General features: G+C 46.8%; 1 protein-coding gene across 3 annotated transcripts in view; it reads right to left on the bottom strand.

Moving 5' to 3' along the window:
• The window catches only part of GALNT18 (polypeptide N-acetylgalactosaminyltransferase 18), a 362854-nt gene that overhangs the window by 58007 nt on the left and 280332 nt on the right, over window positions 1–24515 (bottom strand). For all 3 annotated transcript variants that reach the window (XM_040258372.1, XM_040258375.1, XM_040258374.1), the window contains exon 7: window positions 8461–8646. In XM_040258372.1, coding sequence (XP_040114306.1) covers window positions 8461–8646 — 186 coding nt within the window. The remainder of the gene's footprint in view (window positions 1–8460; window positions 8647–24515) is intronic.

The following is a 24515-nucleotide window of genomic DNA, read 5'->3' as shown; positions in this document are numbered from 1 at the left end:
GTTGCAAGAGTCAGACACGACTGAGCAACTTTCATTTTCACTTTATATTAAATTTACATATATGGTCCTATTTAAACTCATGAGGGAGCACAATATAACCCTCATTTTACAGATGTGGGAGGTTCAGTGACCTCCTGGGTGACTTGCCTAAATCCCACAGCTAGTAAGTGATGGAGTTGAACCCAATCAGCCTGGGTCTGCTTTAAAATTTACAGGGGCATTTTCAGGAGCCTGACCTTCTGCCTGCTTAGTTGTGGAAGAAGCAGAGCTCCTCTCTCCAAGCCTGGTTGGGGTGCTTGGCATAGACAGTACTGCGTCCCTCATTTCCCAGGCGTACCAAAGACGTGACTCTGAGCCACTGCGGTGCAGCAGGCAAGGAGCAGTCACAGAGACATGGGTGTGTCCTTGAGTGTGAGCGAGAGAGAACCCCCACATTTCTTGTGGTCCCAGGAAGCCCTGGGACCTGCACCCCAGCTGCTGAACAGGGCACAAAATCAGCTGAGAAAGAGCTGATGCCACAGCAGAAGATGGAGAGGGGTCCCACCAGCTGGGGATCAGACAGAGACAGGTGACATCTCAGAGGACGACACCATGGAGCCAGCGACCAGGCGGGGCAAGTGTCATCCCATGAGATAGCAGCCCAGAGCGGAGACAGGAGGACGGGGCAGCACAGGTCTCTCCCTCTGACACTGTGGTCCATGGGCTGCCAGTGTGACCCCATCCAGTTCTACCATCAATTCTGGGGTCAAGTTAGTGGGGTTGGGAAAACAATGAAATTGACAGTTTAACTCTGAGATATCTGGGGAAAACCACAAAGATAGTTGCTGCATGTATCTGGACATGATCAGATCACATTCTTGATATCAGACAATGGGGGCTTGAGTCAAAACAAAAATAAATATAGAAGAAATACAGTTATTTTTGTCTACCGAAGTTCAGGTCATGTAAAAATTTGAACTTGCTACAGCCTGAAGGTTTAAGTTCTGGAATCCCAGGGTGCAATTTCAGTGAGGTTATGCCCTTTGAGCATTTCCTGATAACCTCTTCTATGATTGGTCTGCTTCCCGGCTCCTGCCCAGAGCCTTCCCAGCAATTTCCACTTGTTCTTTCTCTGCTGGACCCCTGTTCCTTGACGATCAGGAAACGTGTCCTGCTGATCTCTGTGCCCCTAGTCTAGTACTGCACCTGAACTCTACTGATGAGACTGAGATGAAAAAATATGTATGAAACAATGAACACAGCAACTGATGAGAAATGTATCCTGCTCAATCCTCTGTTAAGTATTAACTTAAAGACATCTCTTAAGTACTAACTCTTTAAATTTCTCTGCACTTTACCCTTACATCACAAAGCTATGTGCCTGGACCCAGGCCATCCCACTTAATGCTATATGTGATGACAAATGAACATTGTCTCAGCTTTTACAGAAAGCCACTAGAAGAATCTGTCTCAGGAAGACCTCTGTGTTTTCCTAAAAAATCTAGGTTCCCAAGGGAAAACTTCCTTTCTACATTCAGGATCAAGGGAGAGCTTGTCTCTCTGAAGTGAAGTGAAGTAGCTCAGTGATGTCCGACTCTTTGAGACCCCCATCGACTGTAGCCTACCAGGCTCCTCTGTCCATGGAATTTTCCAGGCAAGAGTACTGGAGTGGGTTGCCATTTCCTTCTCCAGGGATCTTCCCAACCCAGGCATCGAACCCGGGTCTCCTGCCTTGCAGGCAGACGCTTTACCATCTGAGCTACCAGGGAAGCCATTTGTCTCTCTACTTATAACCTAATCAAAAGTGGGAGAGAGACAATACATCAGGAGTACACTGTACTCTAACTTCTAGGAGACTCAAGAAACAGAGTTTTGCTCCTCTTCTGTGTCTGGATATTAAGTCCCTTTCCCCTTCCTGTTTATTAATTGACTTTTGCCTTCGTATTTTAATGGTTCAGCACATCTGTACTGTGTTGGTCACTGTAAATTGCATCAAACTCTATTTCGGAGCAGGAGGCAGAAATTGGGAAATGAGCAAACTTCCTCAGAGAAGGTCACCTTGACCCTTATTATTAGAAAACAATACATGTATCTTCCCTTTTTGCCAAATAATTAGAGGGTTGAACAGTGTCCACCCAGAACCTCTGAATGTGACCTTATTTGGGAAAAGGGTCTTTGTGGATATACTTAATTAGAGATGTTAAGATGATTCTGGATTTAGGATGATCCTAAATCTGTATGAGAGAAAGGAGAGGAAACACGGAGATAGAAGCATAGAATGAAAAGACACATCTGCAAGCCAAGGAACCCCAAGAGTCCCCTGCAAGCTGGAAAAGGCCAGGACGGACCCTCCCTCAGGGCCTTTGGAGGCAGCATGGCCCTGGCAGTCCCTTGACTGTGGGCTTCTGACCTCCAAAACTACCAGAAAACACATTTCTGTTGTTTTAAGCCACCCAGTTTGTGGTAATTTGTTTTGGCAGTCCTGGGACACTAATATACTCAACTACAAAAAAAGCTGTCCAGTATTCCTGCCTCTGTGTGCAGCCACACACAAAATTCCTTGTAGCCAAACCTCAAGAATGGTCGTCGCCTAACAGCCATGGTGAGTCATCCTTGGTACTCAGCCTGTCTTCAGGCAAGAGGAAGCAGGGGCGAGTCTAGAGTTTCCGAATCCTGTGTAAGGAAATAGTGATGCTTTGCTGCAGACTGACTTTCTGTTTGCTGATAAGCAAACTGACTTTCAATTAAAGTAAAGGAAGCATGAGCGGAAGTCTCCTCTGATCTTCTGAAAGCTTGGGACTGCACGTGGTAAGGGAGTGGGTGAGAGAGCTGGTTCTCTTCAGTGCACGGCCAGGGAAGAACTCTGCATAGAGGGCAGCAAGGGCATTCTGAGGCTCGGGTGAGAAGGCAGAAGGTGCAGTGACGACACTGACAAGCACTGACACTTCTCCAATGCTTTCTATTGGCCAAGCACTGATCAAAGTCTTTCCACATGTTAACCTATTTAATTCTCCAAGCAGCCAACTAGGCAGGGTTGAAGGGTTCCAGCTCTGCATTTGTAGACAGACACTTAAGGAAATTGGGAGCAGATGTGCCTGGGACTGAGCAGAAGGTATTGCGATGCTGCTACATCAAGGACAGCTGGGGAAGGTCCTGGGGAAAACACAGAGGGATGCAGAACCCATAATTCCTCCCTTTCGTTTCTTTTTCAACTTCATCTTTACTGAGTGTCTAGACTGTGTCAGGCACTGTCCTAAGCATCATGAACACAAACAGGAAGAAGTCACATTCTGTCTGAAAGGAGAATTTGAAAGATCCAGACAAGTAAACAGACTCTGCACAGAGTGTGAAGCATGGAAGGAAGCAGAGAGTGTTGAAGGGCAACAGAAAAGGGGCCCTTAGTCCATCCCATGGTGTGGGACGGCCAGGATGATGCGGAAGGGGAGGACAGCAGTCAAAGAAGGCTTCCTGGAGTTGGTGATGCTATGGGTGAGCTGGGAAAGATGAGCAGGTAAACGAGTGTTACCCAAATCTGGCTTCCCCAAACCAGCACCTAGAGAGCTTTTCATAGGTTCTGGCACCACTACACACCTCCTCATCAAAATCTCTGAGGATGAGACACAGAATCAACATTTTTAAAAGGTTTCCAAGTGACTCTGATGCAATTGGTTAGTATAGCTGTTTTGGGGAGTCATTGATCAAAGGAGAATGGGATCACACACAGGGCCAGCAGATTCATTTGTTAATAAATGTTAGTGAGGTTTTATGGAGCCCTGACTATGCACCTCATCTCGGGCTAGACCTGGTGACACAAATAGGAATATCACAATCTGTCCTCAGGGAGCCCACGGTCTAGAGCAGTGATTCGCAGCCCCGGATGAACATTAAAATCCCCAAAGAGCTTTCAAAAAAAAAAAAAAATCCCTAGTTCCCTTCCAAACCAAATAAATCATAATCTCTGGGGTGGAGCCCAAATGATTTTAAAGTTCAGCCAGATTTAAGAACCATTGATCTAATGAGAGAGATATTTTTCAGACAATGGAACATTCTCTTGCAGGGTAATGATGCAGTGACAGAGACACGCAGGGGAAAAGGCATTCTTCCCAGATGGGGCTGCCTTCTAGAGAAGATGTCAGCAGAGCTGAGTCTAAAAAGATGGAGGAGAAGTGGTAAGGGTGGAGGCTGGGGAAGAAGTTTTGAGAGGAACTGCAAGCAGAGAGGACAAAATGGGCCACCATGGAGAGATAAGGGCAGCACTCAGGGAAGTGCCCCTAGTCCATGCCATCTGCAGAGCCTCCAAACTCAGGGTGGCGGGCGGCGGGACTGGGGAGGTGGTTGGAGGATAAAGTGTAGACCCACGTCCAGCGCTGCTCTCTATGGCTGATCCTGTGCACATGGAGAATCGTTTAAAGATTTCAAGTAGGACAGTGACATGCTCATTGTGAGTTTAAAAAGATGACTTTGGGTAGTGGGAAGGATAGATTTAAGGTATAAGACTTGAGTCAGGGAAACCAGCCAGAGGCTCTTGCAGAGGAAGAGACAAGGCCTGAACTCAGAAGTGAGAGGAATAGAAAGGTGGGCTCGATGATGAACTGGGAATGGAAGATGATTAAAGAATGACGCTCAGGAATAAGCTCACTAGTCTAGGCAGATGGGGGGCATCATGTATTTAGCTAGAGGATAAGAACAGAAGCAGATATACTCAGTTTTGGTCAGATTCCGACTGAAGTGCCTGTGGGGACACCCAGGGGAAGATGCGCAGGTAAAGTCTGAAGCTGAAGGCAGGAGTCAGGCTAAGGTCCTCTCTATGTAGGCAGTGCAGAACCCAAGAGCCAATGGGATTGCCCTGCAGAGGTATATCACAAGAGCAGGTGGCCAAGGATGGATCCCTGGGGAGCACTTAAACATCCCCTGGAAGTAAGAGTTGCCTACAAGGAGTTAGGAGCAGTCAGAGAGATGAAGATGGTCTAGGGTGTGGAATCATGGAGCCAAGGGAGTGAAGAGTTTCAAGGAAAAGGTGGGATCCTGTAAGTTGAAAACTTTAAAATATTCATTAAATTAAGCAGGTAGGAGGCCCATGATGACTCTGTCAAAAGCAGCTTCAGTATTGATATGTGAATTCAGAAGTGAATGGGAGGGGCAGAGTGGCTCTTTCCACAAGCCTGATAAAGGCAGAAGGGGTAGTTTGGACATAGTAGCGAACAGGGGCTCAAGAGGAAACACACTGACCTCTTCCTTCTCCTCCTAAAGGCTTTATCCTGGACATTTCCACCTCTCATCTGTCCTTGTCTTACCACCCCCCAGCTCCCACCCACTTGACTTGGTCTGAACTCCTCTAGGAGTCACCAGCAGACACTGAGTTTCATCATTTTCCAATTACTTTTACTCAAAGTACACTCAATTCTCTACCACTCTTCCGATTTGCTGTCTATTTCAACATCTGTCAGCTGCAATGGCGGGGGGTGTGGTGGAGAGGGCTACAAAGTTTGCAGCTTTACGGTACAGAGAGAAGGGGACAAGGGTATGGACAGGACCCCAGTCCTTTACAGAACCTGGAGAGTCACACTGCTTTGCTGGTGGAAATTTCTGGGGAATTCCTGGGGAATTTCCAAGGGTGCTCAACATTTTGCTATCAGAGGACTCCCACAGCGGGGCTCAGCATCCTGCCCAGAGTGCTGTGATCCAACGCCCACAGCCACAGATGGGTCCAGAACACGCCACCGTTTCCCTAGAAACACTCCCACTGTCAGAGCTGTGTTCGGGGCTGGTTCATCAAGGTTGGGCTCCCGCTGGTACTGCTGGGGTTCCTCACTCTCCCTATTGCTGAGGTCCCGTTGATTGTACAAAGGTGCAGCCAACCCAAGACACCCTCCCCGCCATGGTGGTGGTCCTTAGGGGGCTGCTTGAAAGATCCTGCCCAGCCTACTTTCTCAATCCCTCAGCCTGAGTAAAATAGTAGCTTGGTGGAGACATCAGGAAACAAGGCCTTCACATGGAAACTTTAAGCAAAGATTAACCATTTTGCTGTCAGGAAGAGAGAGCAGAGGCTTTCCAAAGGACTCTCGAGGAGAAGCCATGGCCTTGGAGCAAAGCAGGAGGTCATGCAGTCAACAGCTCCATGTCACATAAAATGCAACCTAAGCAATGACCTTCAGGTAGACTGGCTGGCAAGCAGGTGGGGATCCCATGGCTGGCATCTGTTAGGTTCGCCTAACCCAGCTGTCCAAGGTCATTTCCATATGACACACAGCAAGGCTGAACAAAGCTACCAGAGATACACTGCTTTCTCTCTTGCACTTAAAAAAATTTTTTTTAATTGAAGGATAATTGGTTTACAGAATTTTGTTGTTTTCTGTCAAACCTGAACATGAATCAGCCATAGGTATACATATGTCCCCTCCCTCTTGAACCTCCCTCCCATCTCCCTCCCCATCATACCCCTTTAGGTTGATACAGAGCCCCTGTTTGAGTTCCCTGACACATACAGCAAATTCCCACTGGCTCTCTATTTTACATATGGTAATGTAAGTTTTGCAGCCATGAAATTAAAAGATGCTTACTCCTTGGAAGGAAAGTTATGACCAACCTAGATAGCATATTAAAAAGCAGAGACATTACTTTGCCAACAAAGGTCTGTCTAGTCAAGGCTATGGTTTTTCCAGTGGTCATGTACGGATGTGAGAGTTGGACTGTGAAGAAAGCTGAGTGCTGAAGAATTGATGCTTTTGCACTGTGGTGTTGGAGAAGACTCTTGAGAGTCCCTTGGACCTCAAGGAGATCCAAACAGTCCATTCTGAAGGAGATCAGTCCTGGGTGTTCATTGGAAGGACTGATGCTGAAGCTGAAACTCCAATACTTTGGCCATCTCATGTGAAGAGTTGACTCATTGGAAAAGACGCTGATGCTGGGAGGAATTGGGGGCAGGAGGAGAAGGGGACGACAGAGGATGAGATGGCTGGATGGCATCACTGACTCGATGGACATGAGTCTGAATGAACTCCAGGAGTTGGTGATAGACAGGGAGGCCTGGCGTGCTGCGATTCATGGGTCGCAAAAAGTCAGACACAACTCAGCGAATGAACTGAACTGAATGTAAGTTTCCATGTTACTCTTTCTATACATTTCACCCTCTCCTCTCCTCCCCCCATGTCCATAAGTCTGTTCTCTATATTTCTTTCTCCATTGCGGCCCTGCAAATAAACTCTTCAGTACCATCTTTCTAGATTCCATATATATGTGTTAGTATACAGTATTTCTCTTTCTCTGACTTACTTCACTCTGTATAATAGGCTCTAGGTTCATCCACCTCATTAGAACTGACTCAAATACATTCCTTTTTATGGCTGAGTAATATTCCATTGTTTATATGTCCCACAATTTATTTATCCACTCATCTGTCGATGGACATCTAGGTTGCTTCCTGTTCTGTGCTAAGTCACTTTAGTAGTGACTGACTCTTTGCGACCTCATGGAGTGTAGCCCTCCAGACTTCTCTGTCCATGGGATTTTCCAGGCAAGAATACTGGAGTGGGTTGCCATTTCCTCCTCCAGGGGATCTTCCTGACCAGGGACCCATGTCTTTTGTATCTCCTGCATTGGCAGGTGGGTTCTTTACCACTAGCACCACCTGGGAAGTCCCACATATTCTAGCTACTGTAAACAGTCTCTTGCACTTCTTAAATATGGGTGACTACAGGGCTAGGGGGCTTCCCAGGTGGCTCAGTGGTAAAGCATCTGCCTGCCAATGAGGAGACGTGGGTTTGATCCCTGGGTCAGGAAGATACCCTGAAGAAAGAAATGGTAACTTACTCTGGTATTCTTGCCTGGGAAATCCCATGGACAGAGAAGCCTGGTGGTCTACAGTCCAAGGAGTCATATAGAGTTGGACACAGCTTAGTGTTTAAACAATAAGAGGGGTAGCGGAAAGTAGCAGACAATGATGAGGTTCTCTGAAGGTAACAAGCAGCCTTCAGAGGTCCCTTCTCTTCCTGAGGGTCCCTGTGGGAGTGCCCCACCCATGTGGTTCAAGAAATCTCAAAGGTATAAGGACATTGCTTATTGGTTTGGTCAAAGGTTTGACGGAGAAGCTTGCATTCAGTCTACCGGGATACTAAGGTGCATTTGGCGAATTTTGGTAATTTCTGGGATATTTGTAATCTGGGACCATGAAATATCTATTGTCAGAGAAGCTGAGGACCTGGGAGCATGTTGGAACCTTGGAGCCACCTGGTTCAACTTTCTCAGATAGAAGGAGCCCACTTTCAAGGAGGAGGTGACCAGAGATGGGGTGGGTAAGGCACCCCATGGCACCCTACAGTCAGACCTCTTTCTGCATTAGGCAGTATCTTAGGGTTGAGAGTTCGGGCAGCATGACAAATAAGACTCTGGCTGTCTTCTGGGAAGAAGCGTTTAGTTACATTTGTTTTGTTTGTTTGCTCCCCATCAACCCTCAAGAAAGCCATCCCTGCAGTGGCTTCCTACCTCTTGGGGTATGTTCCATGCCATGTACACATGGCTTTTAAATTCGTCCATCCAGACTTCAGCCACCCTGAGGGCGTTCCTGCGGACGTGGGCGGTGAGGTCCTCGGTGTAGGGCTTGTGGGCTCGCTCGATGTGGGCAATCCGCGAGCAGGGCAGGACCTCCACACTCCCGCCACACTGCCATACCTGCGGAAGACACGGAGCCACTCATCAGTGCCCAGACTTGACTCTGAGCCTTGAACCCAGGCCACGGGTGACAATGAACAGGAGCTTGGACACACCCAGCTCTCCTCACCTTACTCTCCTGCCTGCAAAGGGAGCGAGCCGTACCTTAATTCCACTCCTAGAACAGGAAGGCTATTGAGTCATTCATTTGTGTCTTCTTTCCGTTTGCTGTGGTTACCAGCAAAGAGTTAACGCACCCTTCCTCTCCAGTCTTTCCACCTTCCTTCCCCCAAGGAAGACACTGGACATTTTGTGACCAGTGATCTGAGTTCTCCTTGCCCCAGGTTAACAAAATCCTTGGTAATGGTCTCTGCAGCAGTGCTTGCCATGGAGGGACCAGCGGAACCTCCAGGAGAGACGTCACATTACCACGGGCCATGTGGGCCTGGACAAGGATGAGCAGTCTCCACAGGGAGAGCCAGCGCCCTGCTCCCGCTCCATCCTTCCTGGGCCCTGAGTTCTGATGGAACCCAAGGAAGGGGGAGGTTCAAAGAAAGGAATGATATGAAGCTTCTCCCTGATTTTGGAGAGTAGGAGCTTCAACTGGAGGCAATTCAGTTTTGAAAAATAAAGAAAACTGACCTTGCAACCTGAGTGTTGAGGGACAGTGTCTTGGAGCCCTTGCCACAATCATCCCAGCCACTCTGGATGTCTAGCGTTCTGGAACATGCATGTCCTTTTGTGCCTTTAGGCCTTTACTCACCCTATTTGCAGTTTTGGGATGCATGCCCTACTCTTCTCCAGCTGAAAAAAATGATCATCTCTCAAGATCTTGGCCACACTGTCGCGGGGTCTTTGCTCAGTTCTTGGGGCACAGCCGATGGCTCCCTCCTCTGGCCCTCAAAGCTCTTGACACCACAACTTACCTGCTACTCTGTTCCTAGAGGGCAGAGTAACTCATTCATTTCTCTTCTCTAGCACTGAACACACAGCCTGGTACATATAGGTGTTTGGTAAGTACTTTTTGAATAAATATTTAAATGATCGGTGTATATAACCAGACAATCAATCAATAAATGAAGTGGGATGGACCTGAAAGACCTGATCATAACTGATGAGTAAGACTTCGGAGAAAAGCAGTCAAGATCTCCTGGTGGACAGCAGTGGCCGTTTGTCAGGTATTGTCAGTTGAGCAATTTGGCAGATGATATTCGCGCCTGTAACATGCACCCATCAACACCCATAGGTCTTCCTCTAAGGCTAGGTCAGTTTCAGACTTAGCTTAATTTCCCCCTGTGTTGGTTAGGAAGACTGCCTTCTCTTCCACCAGGCTTTTTCATACCAGTGGTCCCTGTAAGTTGCTAGAGTTGGAAAGCAAGGGACTGACTGACCACTTTCTGAGCTTCTCTTGCGTTTAGGATACCATTTAGAGCCAATGGGCTTCCCTTGTGGCTCAGCTGGTAAAGAATCTGCCTGCAATGATCTGGACTCGATCCCTGGGTTGGGAAGATCCCCTGGAGAATTCCATGGACTTACTGTGAGTTATTCACCTGATCTCAGTGTGTCTCAGTTTCCTCATCTCCAGTGGGGAGCCTACTATTCCCATCTCATGAGGCTGCTGGGAAGATTAAAGTGCTAATGTGGAAAGTGCTTAGAAAGATGCCTAGCACGTAACTAGCACTTGATCAGCCTCAGCTGCTATTGTACAAATGACGTACAGCGGGATCTTCAGAATAAGATACTGTGAGGTAGTGGTGACTGTGCATGTGTGTGTGCTAGGTCCCCGGAGAAGGCAATGGCACCCCACTCCAGTGCTCTTGCCTGGAGAAACCCAGGGACGGGGGAGCCTGGTGGGCTGCCGTCTATGGGGTCGCACAGAGTCGGACACGACTGAAGCGACTTAGCAGCAGCAGCAGCGTGCTAGGTCGATTCAGTCGTGTCTGACTCTGCCTGCCTGGCTCCTCTGTCCATGGGATTCTCCAGGCAAGAGCACTGGAGTGGGTTGTCTAGGGGATCTTCCCCACCCAGGGATCAAACCTGTGTCTCACGTCTCCTGCATTGGAAGGCGGGTTCTTTACCACTAGCGCCACCTAGTGGTAGCGCTGCTGGAAGCCCAGTGGTTATTGTCTCCAACGCCAAATGAGGAAACAGATCAAGGCGGTCCCTTGCCCAAGACCACACAGCTGTTACGGAAAACAGAAGAATGTATCTGAACTTGACTAAAGCTCAAGGAAGAGCTAGTGCTTCCCCTAGGGTGACCAAGATTTGAAGGAAGTTCCCACACCCAGGGGTGGTTCTGAGGATCAGAAGAGGGAGCAGTGGAAGGACCCAAGCTGTGCCTCTTTGTGTCCATGACCTCTACATTCTGGGACTGTGTTGATTTCCAATTCACGGGTTGCTCAGATTTTCAAGAAAAGCTTTGTAAATACCGTGAATATGTACTGACAACACAGAGTCAGGGTAATTATTCTTTGTGCAACCAGAATGGAGGCTACTAATTGACATATTTCAGCAACACAACACAGAACATGATTTGTAACAAAGCTCTTTTATTCCAAGACCAGTTTCTCAAAGAGTTGGTCACCATTTCACCTTAGAGTGGGCACATGTGCCATGATTCTAATCAGAAGGGTGGCTGCAGCACCGCCCATCGTGCCTTTGGCTGCTCAGTGAAAGGAGCAGTGTGGACTCTGCTGAGCTCTTGAAGCCACACCCCTTTCCCCGTCCTGCAGCCACGCCCTCATCCAGACCACTGCCGTGTCCCATCTGGACACTGCAACAGCCTTCGAACAACTGCCCTCCCTCCTGCCTTCCTCCTCCAGTCTCGTTCCACCCAGCAGCCAGAATGATTTTATTTTATTTCAAATTGGAGGATAATTGTTTCACAGTGTTGTATTGGTTTTTGTCCTGCAACAGTGTGGATCAGCCGTGAGTATACATATGTCCCCTCCCTCTGGATCCTTCCTCCCAACTCCCACCCCACCTTACCCCTCTAGGTTGTCTTAGAGAACTGGGTTGAACTCCCTGTTACACGCAACTTCCCACAAACTACCTATTTTACATATGGTAGTGTATATGTTTCAAAGCTACGCTCTCAATTCGTCCCACCCTCTCCTTCCCCCACTGGCCACAAGTCTGTTCTCTACCTCTGTGTCTCTATTCCTACCCTGCAAACAGGTTCATCAATACCATTTTTCTGGATTCCATATATATGCATTAATATACAGTATTTGTTTTGAAGGTGCACCCTGAATCATGTCCTGCTGGCACGGCACCCTTCCCAGTACAGCCTCTGAAGCTCCTGGGGCCTGGCCCCTGCCCGTCCCTCCAGCCTCATGCTTGCTTCCTGACACAGTCCACGCTGGAGCCACGCTGACATTCCTGTTTGCTCCAGCACGCCGGGGCTCCTCTCGCCTATGGACTTCTGCATATACCACTGCATACCCCTCCTACCCCACTTCACGTAACACTCTCAGGGTGTCACTTCAGCATCACAGTTCTGTATCCCCTTCAACTAGGTTAACCTGTCATGTTCTGTGGCTCCAGCCCTATCTTTCCCAATCATGACAGTCTTGTATTTGCTTCTTTGACTATCTCCTTCCCTCTTTCACAATGTTCTCCAAGCTCTTCACCGGATTCTCTTTAGACAGGTACTAAATGGTGCCTAGAACAGATCATGGGTTTCCAGCAGAGGTGGGGTGGCTGGGCCGGGTCAGGGTAGCACATAGTGTTTAAAAGCACAGCTTTGAAGCCAGAGAGAATTGGATCCCAGCATTTTTCTCTGCCACCTGCTGCTGTCACCTTTGGCAGGCTATTTCTCCTCCCAAGCCTCAATTTCACCCTGGAGAATAAGGGGATGGAGTGCAGATATCTATTTAACCCTGAGCCTGCCTCCATGTGAGCTCCTCATGCATGGTAGTTGAGGTGGGGGCAGGATATCTGGGTCTATTCTGGTCCTATCATGTCCTGGCTGAGTGGCAACTCTGGGGTGCTTCACCTCAGGTCTAGGAAACGTGCATAGCAGTGACTGCTGCACTGGACTGTGGGCTCTGGAAACCCCTGTCATAATGCAGGGAATATTGCTAAGCCCTTAGTCTGCACTTGGTATTTTTAGGTATTTTCTAGTAACCATTATGGTTGCTATTGACTTCTCCTGAACAGCCACATTCAGGAGACAAGTGATTGCAGAGGAGTTACGTGTCTGGTGAAGCCCAACAGACAACAGACGTGTTACCCTCCAGAGAGCCTGAGCCAGCAGGGAGAGGCTCCTCTCCAGGGATTGGGGGCACCTGTTCACCTAGAACACCTCTGCCCTCTTCTCTTCTGTGAAAAGAAACTCATCTATGGAGACCATCTGCCTTGTATATTGCCTTTGGGTTCCTGGAAGCTTCTGGTTGGAGCAGAAGAGTGTATTTGGCAAGTCTGCCCCTCCACTTCTGGACCCTGAACAATGACCCTGAAATAAACAAGAGAAAGCCTGTGCGCCACGATCCTCACATGAGGAGTGACTCCACTGACCCATGGCTTGACCCAGAGAGAATCTCAAAAGTCTGCCCCACAGCTGATCTCAGAGACCCTCTCACGGAATATAGACAAAGGATAGGGAAGAAAACCACTGGCATTTGGGTTTCATGAAAGATGATGCCCTGAAGCATCCATGGAGGCTTGGGAGGAACAGGGGATGAGGAAGTAAAAGGGTGCCAGGCCTGGGACACCGGTCATAGCTGGCATGTTGTGGGAGGTGATAGACGGGAGGCATTGTGCTAGAGAAGTAGGGCCACTGGAGGGAGGATAAAGGGGCAGAACCACGGCTCAGTATCGCAAGTTCTAGGGGGTAGAGATGCCAGGAGGAGGAAGGGCAAGGGTTGGGTATCAAGGCAGTGACTGAGGAACGAAGACCAAGGGTCACGAATCAAGAAGGCAGGTGAGGTTGCTGGGCGTAGGAAGCCACTACCAAGGTAGAACCGAACGTTTACCTTGTGTGCTTGTGAGCCCAGTTCGTTACAAGAAGTGAGGTGTATGCTAGTCTTATGGGCACCAGGAATGCCTGGTGGAACGTAGTCCGAGGCTGGACCTCGTGGCCTCTGGATGGGCACTGGGCATGTTTCTTGACCACACCAAGTTCTCTCCTCTCTGTGCCTCTGTACCCACTATTGCGTCTTTCTGGAAAAACTCCCTCACTTGTTACCCAGTTCAAATATCACCTTCTTTTACCCACCCAGTCCAAATTAGATCCCCCGTGAGTATTTTTAGCTCTCCGCTCTTTTTTCTTAATGATGCTTATTCACAATACTTCTATTTATGCATTTATTCTTTCCATGTCTGCCCTCCGCCTCCATAAAGGATAAGCTGCAGGAAGACAAGGAGCATGTTGTACGTGCCAGCACCGAGGACTTAGTACATGTTCAATAACTGTGATTTGAATGAGTGGTTCCAGCAATCCCAGAGCCCTGGGCTTGCACTAACCATACAGAGAGGCGGTTTAACTCGCTCAGCTGGATCCTCTAATAAAGGCCATAAACATAAAATGTGCCAGATTTTACTGAACACAATGACTTCCTTCAAACCCAAGTGGTTTTTCAGCAAAGCTCTGACATTTAAGTGCAGGCTGCTGCAACGGAGGAGAGTTACTTTGGCTGCAGAGCTTAAATTACCATCGTAAAACCTGGGAAGTTATCAAATGAGTCTGGGAGATGGCAGGCGGTTTTGTCTTATAGAGCCATGAACTCAGTGTAGGGAAAGCCCCTGACCTCGCCAGTGCTCACAGATGCCCACGGAGGAGCTGCCAGGCTGCCCCCAGATGTGACCGTGACTGAGAACCTGAACTGTTGTAAATGGCAGCGTGAGTCCTGCTCACCACCAGCTCTTCCCAGGGAGTCCTAATTTTGCGATTGTTTCAGAAAAACTTGGTGCATCCACCTGGGAACTGCAAGAAAGCACGCAGGTCTTGGGGGCTGGTGGGGAGACTGTGGCTCCTGCCTCTGTCACACATTAGCCTTCAACTAGGACTTGTCCTTGGATGTGAGGTGCCTTCTTATTGGGGCAACTGGCAGGTTTAAAAGAGATCACGTATGAAAAGCTCCCACTAGCAAAGACAGCCATCCAGTAGGTTCATAGAAAAGATCAGATTCCTTTCTCTTCCTGGGACTGGGAGCTGCCTGGGGTTAGGGTCAGAAGACCGAATTTTTGTCCTATGTTTGCCAGTTACATAAACAGACCTGTTTCCATCCCAAGCCCCTGTTTTTCCCAGCTGCCAAATGGAGGAGGTGGAGTCAGGGACATCTGAGATCGCTTCTTCCTTTTGCATTCTGTGCTTCTAAGTTTTCTTGCCAATACTTCAAGTGATGCCCAGTATGTGAGACAAAATTGGTAGAGTTGTGAAGAGAGACACTGGAAGCAAGATGCCAGGATACAGTGTGACCATTCCTCCTATTTACAGACTGGTGATCACTCTGTAAACTTCAGTAGGAACAGCAGGTAACATCCCCATATTGAATCCATTCACTTATTAATGTCCTTCTGAAGCACTGGGTTAAGAAGGATTCTAAGGGACATCCCTGGTGGTCCAATGGTTAAGAATCTGCCTTGCACTGCAGGAGTTCCATCCCTGATTGGGGAATTCGGGGTATCAGTTGCTCCACATGCCACAGAACAACTAAGTCCACACACTGCACCTACCGGGCCTGCACGCCCCAGAGCCCACGTGTCACAACTAGAGACTGTGTGATACCATAAAGATCCTGCATGCAGCCACTAAGACCTGACACAACCAAAGACATACACATTTCAAAGGATTCCGAGCCTCTGGGCTCAATGGAAAAGCATGCTACCATTTCTTAGTAATATCTACCATAAGTAAGGGATTGAGGGTGGTGGCATCTGAGTCTTGTACTTCATAATCATGTTTCACAGGATAAGAGCCCAAATCCTGTCCAGCTTTTATCTCCTTATGGCTTTTAATGAGCTATTCTCTCTTGGCAAAATGTTCCCACTGTTCCCTTAGCCCAGAAACCCTCCTTCCTACTCTCCGTCCATCCAAAACCAGCCTGGCCCTGTTCCTCCTAACTCCTGGAACACATGATTTGCACCACTCATGTGGTCCTTATTTCTTGGCTCATGTTGTTAATTACCTTTATATGTGTAGCTGTCTCGCCTAACTTGGCTGTGAAATGCTGAGACAAGAGCTGAAAGCCAAACCAGGCAGGCTAGGGGGAAGAAGACAAGAAGGATGGAGGCTGAGGCCTGAGAATGGCTGGCAGATCAGACACGTGTTTGCAGAGAGGTTGTAGGGTCAGAAAGGCAGGCAAACAAAGACACTGGCAAGGGCTGGGTCTTCTGAGACATCCTTCAATTTTCACCTTAGACATGGCAGGCGTTTTACTCTATTCGCAGCCCTGCGTGGGACTGAGAAGGAAAGAGAGGTCAAACCTGGGCAAAGCTAAGACCAAAGCCAATGGTGGTCAGCCTCTTCCCCCTGTCACATTTATATTTATTTGCCTGGCTAATCCCTACCTACTTTCGCAGCTGCTCTACATTTATTAAATGCCTCTGCTCTGCATTCCCATGTTCCCTGTACTTCCTCTAGCTCTGTGTGTGTGTGTGTACAATGTTTATGTACAGTCTAAAGACATATAGCACAAGGGACAATTGTCTATGTGCCACCAGCAAAAGAAAGAGTGACTGGTAGCGACATCTTTGTGTGTTCCTCCCTACCCTCAAAGGTAAGCCACCATCCTGAATCTTGTTAATAATGTCCTTGCCATCAAGCTCAACTGCCTACTTAGTTTTCCCTGGTTTTAAAGGCTATATTGTCTGCATTCAGCCACTTGCTTCTTGCCTCATTTACTTTCATCACTCTCGTGTCCCGTTGTATAAATATACAGGCATTTAGTTACGCAGGCTCTTGGTGGTCCCCAGGCTGGCTGTTTCCCGGATTATGACTCGTGCTTCTTGGAATGTATACGTGTCTCCTGGCACCCAAGAGAGGGCGCCTCTGCGTGTATCCACGCCACAGTGCGACTTCTGAGGCACGGGTTATGACCCACATTCAGCTCTCCTAAGGAGCGTGAGGATCCTGTGCTCCACCCCCACCAGCTCAGGTGAGCACTCATGCTGCTTCACAATCTTGCCAGCATTTGGCATTGTCCATAGATGGGTGTGAAACTCACTGTCACTGTAGTTTTAATTTGCAATTCCCTGAGCACCAGTGAGATGGAGCTTTTTTCCTATTTATGGGCCTGAAGCACTAGCCTGTGAGAGAAGGCCCTTAGAACTGAAACAGGGCCTGGCACACGACAGGTGCTTGATAAACTGCATGGACAAAGGGCTGAGAGTTGGGCCTTAGTTCTGAGTCATCCCCTGTGCACTTTCCTTGGTGCCTTCCCAGGTTTCCAAGAGCAGATATTTCATTATTTTCAAGTGTAAGGAAACATTTTTAAAGTCCGGCAATGCTTATTCTTCCATCAGAAAAACACTCCCTGGGGATCCAGTTTCCCAAGCCCTGTTTTTACAATAAAACACTGCCAAAGAGTCTTTTGGACAGAATTGCCACTCGGAATTAAAAAAAAAAAAAAAAAAGATGCTTTTTCTTGGACAGTGTCCCTGAAGGGGTCTGATTTGGGGTCAGCCCTAAGAAGCACTTGAAGCAGTTCCCCTGTTTGAAAGGGATTTTTCATAACTATCAGAAGGCAGCAGGAGGATTCATCTGGCAGGAATCCAGGAAGAGACCAGCTGGGCTGGAATGTCTGGAAGCTTTTTATGAAGAAAAAGTAAAAAGGCTGTTTTGCAGGGTATTGAGATTTGCTGAAATAGCTGTTTACCTATTGGAAACCCAGGGGCCTCCATGGCGCCAAGTTCAGAAAACCAGCCCACCATAGACAGGGGGTCCAGCTTTTCCTTGGAACCTAGTGCTCTGACTATAAAGACTGGGACCATGAGAGTTCATTTCCTTATAGGAAATTCCAGGAGGATCACTTTATAAACATGCAGTCATTGAGATTATATATTTCAATGTTTCCAACCAAGGAGAATTTATTTATGGTTACCTCAAATCTCTAATCAGTCAACAGCCCTGATTACTTATTGTTCAAACACAACTGGCTTGATTGGACTCAAGACAAATGGAAGAAAAGGAAGAAGACAAGCCTGGTTCTATCCGGGGTTGAGGAAGTGAAGTCAGTCTCCACGGATGTGGCTGAATCCTGCTGCTCACGAAAACCTGTGTGCCCCTCTGCATCTCCCAGCCTCCCTTGAGTCAGGAGGGATTGTGTGAGCAGCTCAGGCCAATGAAACAAGAGGAAATTACAGTTGTTACTTTCGGGCCCAGATATTTAAGTGTCCAGTGAGGGAACCCATGAACACTTCTACCTCTTTTCCCCCTAGTCCACTGGATGTTTTCGTCAAAATGACCTTGAAGTTCAAAGATGGGGAAGACACAAAGAAGCACCCTCAGCCCTCAGTTACCACTTGAAGAGGAGCTGCCCAAGAGTGCCTCACACCCTTTAGGGGGCTGTGAAGTAAGTGAGAAATAAACTTGTCCTGGGTTCAGCCTTTAGGGCCTGGGGGCTGCTGTGGCAGACTGTGATCATTTCCTTGGTTCATACAAGTTGCAAGCATGTGAGCGGCAAGGGGATCAGAGAGGCTTGGGCCCTGCAGCATGGATAACAGGGCTTCAATCTATTAAGTGAGACTTTGCCGCAGAAGGTCCAGGCATGGGGAGAGATTTCCAAGTCCAGATAATTAGTCCATTCAGAGCCAGTCCCTACTAGGGGCTGAAGATACAAAGAGGGGATTTAGTTCTCAGTGGGGAGAAAGAGAAGTGTCGGGGGAAGGTAGGCATTAGGACTCCTATAAAACAGGCTATAGGGAGAGTCTGGTTCAAGTTCAGAATCAGAAAAGCTGTGAGAAAACCAAAGGAGAACCCAGCAGGCTGGAAAGGGGAAAGCCAGGGCCCTGGAGACCCTGAGTGGCTCAGTGTTCCTCTGGCAGCCCAGGCAGCAGCCCCATGACGGCGCCATGGAGCCTAGTGTGAGCCAGGGGAAGAGGGGCTGCAGCCACACCTCCAGCCCTGGGCAGGCGATGCAGTCTAGGCAGGGCTGCCCCTCTGTGTGAAGCTGAGAAGGCTGGGGAGGCTGGCTAGTTCCAGCCCAGGCGTTTCTATAGACCCAACACTACAGAAGCGTTCCAGCTCTGAGACCGAAGTGTCAGCCACGTTCCAAATCAGGGTCCCACTGACACGTGTGCTGTCTACTCTAATCACATCTTTTTGTTTTGAACTAAGATCTCTGGCCCCATTACCATCACTGATGCTGTCAGAAAATAATAATGAGCTTGAATGTCACAGGGACTCAGGGAATAATTTTCTGAAATCCAAATAAAACCCTTCCCGTCCCTAGTGTGAGAGTCATTTTTATCAGGGAACTCAGCCCCTCCATTTACTCAGGAGTGCTCAGAGCCCTCTCTGGTGGGTTAAGCCCCCCTGAATTGCTGTGAGCGCCTTCTCCTTGTGGATGTATTCAGAAAAGCTCTCTCCAGCTGCTATTCAAAGCTGATTCCTGGACTATGTTTAATTTATACTTTGCAATATGAAGATGAGCCACTTACTCGTTTAAAGTGTTTCCTTTTTTATGTCTTTAATCAGTGGCTCTTTCCTCTCTCAGAAGTTTAATCTAATCAGAAACAACCTCCCACCAACACATATGAATGGCTCTTTAGCATGTTCTAGCCAAATTCAAATTGAAAGTCCATACTAGATGAACCCTAAAACACTGGCCCAAAGAATAAGCCAGGAGGAGAAGTCAGGAGGTCCTTTCTGAAATGCAGGGCCATCAGAATCATCTGAGGAAACTATAACACACTCTGTCACCTCCCAGCACAGTGGGGTCAGGTGACAGGGGATCCATGTGTCACTGGGACAGTGTAGGTGGCCAAGTTTGGCAGACCCTGGGTACAGACATTAGAGGAAGCTGTGTGTCTGGCTCAAGCATCACACCCACCTTTAGCTCAGAGGGATCCTTGAGGTTAACATTTAGATGATAAAAGTGAATATGAGATGCTGAACATTTTCTCACTCAGAAATATTTGTTCTAAAGAGTTTCACTCCACTGGAATTCAGATTAAGAAAGCAGTGTGCTGAGTCTTCACTTAAAGAGATTTGCCCTTCTCATACATATCAAAATGAATTGTCGGCTTGAGTTTCATCTCTGATAGGTACCTACAGCAAACACACGTTAAAAATGAGATTTGTGGGCTTCTCTGGTGGTCCTTTGGTTGGAATCCACCTTGCAATGTGGGGGACCCCAGTTCGACCCCTGGTCCCACCTGCCATGGAGCAGATCCCACATGTCTCAGAGCAACTAAGCTTCGTGTACCACAGCTACTGAGCCCATGTGCCTAGAGGCCGTACTCCACAAGAAGGGGAGCCATTGCAATGAGAGGCCCACACACCACAGCCAGAGAGTAGCTGCTGCTCACTTCAACTAGAGGACGCCTGCACAGCAATGAAGACCTAGTACAGACAATAAATAAAACTTTCAAAGAGGGGATTTACGAAATAGGTCAGCATTGCAGTTCAGCAGAGCTGCAGGGGACCTAACCAATTACCTTCCCTTTCCCATCTGAGGCTCAAGGTCGCGTGATACTTTAGAAGCCGAGTAGGAAATGTTTCCAAGGCCTCTGCCTCTTGGGAGATAGGAGGTCACCGTGGTCAGAGCACAGGGGTTAAACAGTCTTGATGTCAAATCCTGGGCTTCTCAGGTGGTGCTAATGGCAAAGAACCTGACTGCCAGTGCAGGAGACGTAAGAGATGCTGGTTCGGTCCCTGGGTCAGGAAGATCTCTTGGAGAAGCAATTGGCAACCCACTTCACACATGGCGTGATGTCAAGTCCTACATTTTCCATTTGCTGGATTGGTGACTTTAGAGAATTTATTTCACTTTCTAACATACAGTTGTTTGTGAAATGGAGACGAAAATGACACACTGCAAAAATAGTTGTGAGCATCAAATGAATGAATACACAGAGGGTTATTTCAACACCTAGTCCAAGTTTAGAGCCCGCTAAGTATGTAGTATAACTATTATCTCTGTAAAATTTTGTTGATGATAAGATTCGCTACCACTGTAGTAAGAGATTTTTGCGGCAGGAGGAAACACTACATTCCATTGAGCTCAAGATTTATATGTCCATCTGCCTACACATCACCTCCACTTGTGCATCTCTCAGGCACCGCACATTTACCTTGTCTAAAACCAAGTTGTTGATTTCCTTCCCTGCCTCCCTGGGTGTCCCTTCATTTCCCCCTCATCTTCCTAATAGCCCATGCCTGATACCTGCATAGATAATTATGTAACTCATCTATAATTATGTCCCCTTCCTTTCCTTAGCATCCAACAATACATCAGTAAATGCAGTCAGTTCTGCCTCCTAAATATAGCTTAAATTTAATCACACCTCTCAATCTGTACAGACAATTCTGGTCCAAGCTGCCATTATCTTTGCGTGGACAACTCTATCAACAGCCTTCTAACAAGTTGGGTTTTTTTTTGGCTGCAACTCTTGTTGCCCTCCACTCCATCTTCCAAAATTATAAATCAATCATGTCCCTTCTATCCTTTAATTCAACTTAACCATTATTTGTGGATACTTCCTTCCTTTGGGCTGGGGGCTTTGGTGTGAGATGGGAATTTTGTCTGGAAAAAAGCATGCAAAGTACGTTACTTTCGGGAACTTATATTCTTACATTTTTTGGTGAGTCATTCAGTTCAGTTTAGTTGCTCACTAGTGTCTGACTCTGCAACCCCATGGACCACAGCACGCCAGGTTTCTCTGTCCATCTCCAACTCTCAGAGCTTGCTCAAATTCATGTCCATCAAGTTGGTGAAGCCATCCAACCATCTCATCCTCTGTCGTCCCCTTATCCTCCTGCCTTCAACCTTTCCCAGCATCAGGGCTCTTTCCCAATGAGTCAGTTCTTCCCATTAGGTGGCCAAAGTATTGGTACTTCAGCTTCAGCATCAGTCCTTCCAATGAATATTCAGGACTGATTTCCTTTAGGATTGACTGGTCTGATCTCCCCGTAGTCCAAGGAACTCTCAAGAGTCTTCTCCAACACCACAGTTCAAAAACATCAATTCTTTGGCACTCGGCTTTCTTTATAGTCCAACTCTCACATCCATACATGACTACTGGAAAAACCATAGCTTTGACTAGACAGACCTTTGTCAGCAAAGTAATGTCTCTTCTTTTTAACACTCTTTTTAGGTTGGTCATAGCTTTTCTTCCAAGAAGCAAGCAGCTTTTAATTTCAAGGCTGCAGTCACCATCTGCAGTGATTTCAGAGCCCAAGAAAACAAAGTCTGTCATTGTATCCATTATTTCCCCATCTATTTGCCATGATGTGATGGGACCAGGTTTCACGATCTTAGTTTTTTGAATGTTGAGTTTTAAGTCAGCTTTTTCACTCTCCTCTTTCACTTTCATCAAGAGGCTTTTTAGTTCCTCTGTGCTTTCAGCCATAAGGGTGCATATCTGAGGTTACTGATATTTCTCTCCACAACCTTGATTCCAGTTTGTGCTTCATCCAGCCAAGCATTTCATATGATGTACTCTGCATGTAAGTTAAATAAGCAGGGTGACAATATACAGCCTTGATGTACTCCTTTCCCAATTAGGAACCAGTCCTTTGTTTAATGTCCAGTTCTGTTGCTTCTTGACCTGCATACAGATTTCTCAGGAGGCAGGTAAGGTGATCTTGTATTCCCATCTCTTTGAGAATGTTCCACAGTTTGTTCCACAGTCAGAGGCTTTGGTGTAGTAAATAAAGAAGTAGAAGTTTTTCTGGAACTCTCTTGCTTTTTCAATGATCCAATGGATGTTGACAATTTGATCTCTGGTTCCTCTGCCTTTTCTAAATCCAGATTGCACACCTGGAAGTTCATGGTTCATGTACTGTTAAAGCCTTGCTTAGGGAATTTTGAGCATTACTTTGCTAACGTGTGAGATGAGTGTAATTGTGCGGTAGTTTGAACATCCTTTGGCATTGCCTTTCTTTGGGATTTGAAGGAAAATGGACTTTTTCCAGTCCTGTGGCCACTGCTGAGTTTTTCAAATTTACTGGCATATTGAGTGCAGCACTTTCACAGCATCATCTTCCAGGATTTGAAATAGCTCAACTGGAATTCCATCATCTCCACTAGCTTTGTCTGTAGTGATGCTTCCTAAGGCCCCCTTGACTTCGCATTCCAGGATGTCTGGCTCTAGGTGAGTGATCACACCATCGTGGTTATCTGAGTCATGAAGATCTTTTATGTACAGTTCTTCTGTGTATTCTTGCCATCTCTTCTTAATATCTTCTGCTTCTGTTAGGTCCATACCGTTTCTGTCCTTTATTGTGCCCATCTTTGCATGAAATGTTCCCTTGGCATCTCTAATTTTCTTGAAGAGCTCTCTAGTCTTTCCCATTCTATTGTCTTCCTCTATTTCTTTGCATTGATAACTTGGGAAGGCTTTCTTATCTTTCCTTGCTATTCTTTGGAACTCTGCATTCAGATGGGTATATCTTTCCTTTTCTCCTTTGCCTTTCACTTCTCTTCTTTTCTCAGCTATTTCTAAGACCTCCTCAGGCAACCATTTTGCCTTTTTGCATTTCTTTTTGTAGGGGATGGTATTGGTCACCACCTACTATACACCATCACAAACCTCTTTCCATAGTTCTTCAGGCACTCTATCAGATCTAATCCTTTGAATCTATTTATCACTTCCACTGTATAATCATAATGGATTTGATTTAGGTCATAACTTAAGGGACTAGTCGTTCCCTACTTTCTTCAATTAAAGTCTGAATTTTGCAATAAGGAGTTCATGATCTGAGCCACAGTCAGCTCCCAATCTTGTTTTTGCTGACTGGATAGAGCTTCTCCATCTTTGCCTGCAAAAAATATAATCAATTTCAACCCCCCAAATTCATATTTTGAAGCCTTAAGCCCCCGTGTGACTCTTTTGGGGAGAGAGCCTTTATGGATGTGATGAAGGTCAATGGGCATTGTAAGGTGGAATCCTGACCAGACAGAATTGGTGTCCTTATAAGAAGAGGGAGGGAACATAGAGCTCTCTCTCTACCATGAGGGCACAGCAGGAAGGTGGTTGTTTGGACACCAGGAAGAGAGCTCTTACCAGGATCTGACCCTGACGGTTCCCTGATCTCAGACGTTCAGCCTTCAGAACTGTGACAAATACACTTCTGTTGTTTAAGTCATCCAGTCTATGGTATTTTGTTAATGCGGCACTTACTATGATTTGTAAATATACATTTATCTTTTGTTCCCTTTTATCAGCTATCTGTCCCTTTATACCATCAGTTCCAAGAGGGAAAGTTCTGTGTTGACCTTTTAAACACTGTATGCCAAATGTTAAGCATGTAATTTTAAGCATTATGTGCTCAGTGTTAAACTTTGTACACTCGATGTGATGTGTGTATACCTAACAAATAACGTCAAATGAATGAATTGCATTAAATGTACATATAAAATTATAAGTTGAGTGATTGTATGTCCTGGTTTGTTTGTGACAACACTGGTTCATACCTGCTGTTCCAGTGTAACAATTAGCGGTACCCTCTTTAACTCTCAAAAGTGTTCTGGTTTGGATAATAAATTGTCTTTTCTGTATACATTTATTATTTATCTGTATGCCAAATTTATGAGGCACAATCTGATTTTAGAAACATTGAAATCCAAGATAAGCATCTGTCTCGAAATCACGGTATTACTAATATTTTCTCTTCCTTACTCCATGATTTCTTTATAGGACTAACAATTCTAACGTAGTGAAAATGACATAAGTCATCAAGACCCTCTGTCACTGATGAGCAGCATTTGAAGCAGTCATAATGA

Source organism: Oryx dammah, unplaced genomic scaffold (assembly GCF_014754425.2).
Source record: "Oryx dammah isolate SB20612 unplaced genomic scaffold, SCBI_Odam_1.1 HiC_scaffold_17, whole genome shotgun sequence".
Lineage (NCBI taxonomy): Eukaryota > Metazoa > Chordata > Mammalia > Artiodactyla > Bovidae > Oryx > Oryx dammah.
This window is presented reverse-complemented; position numbering and strand designations above follow the sequence as displayed.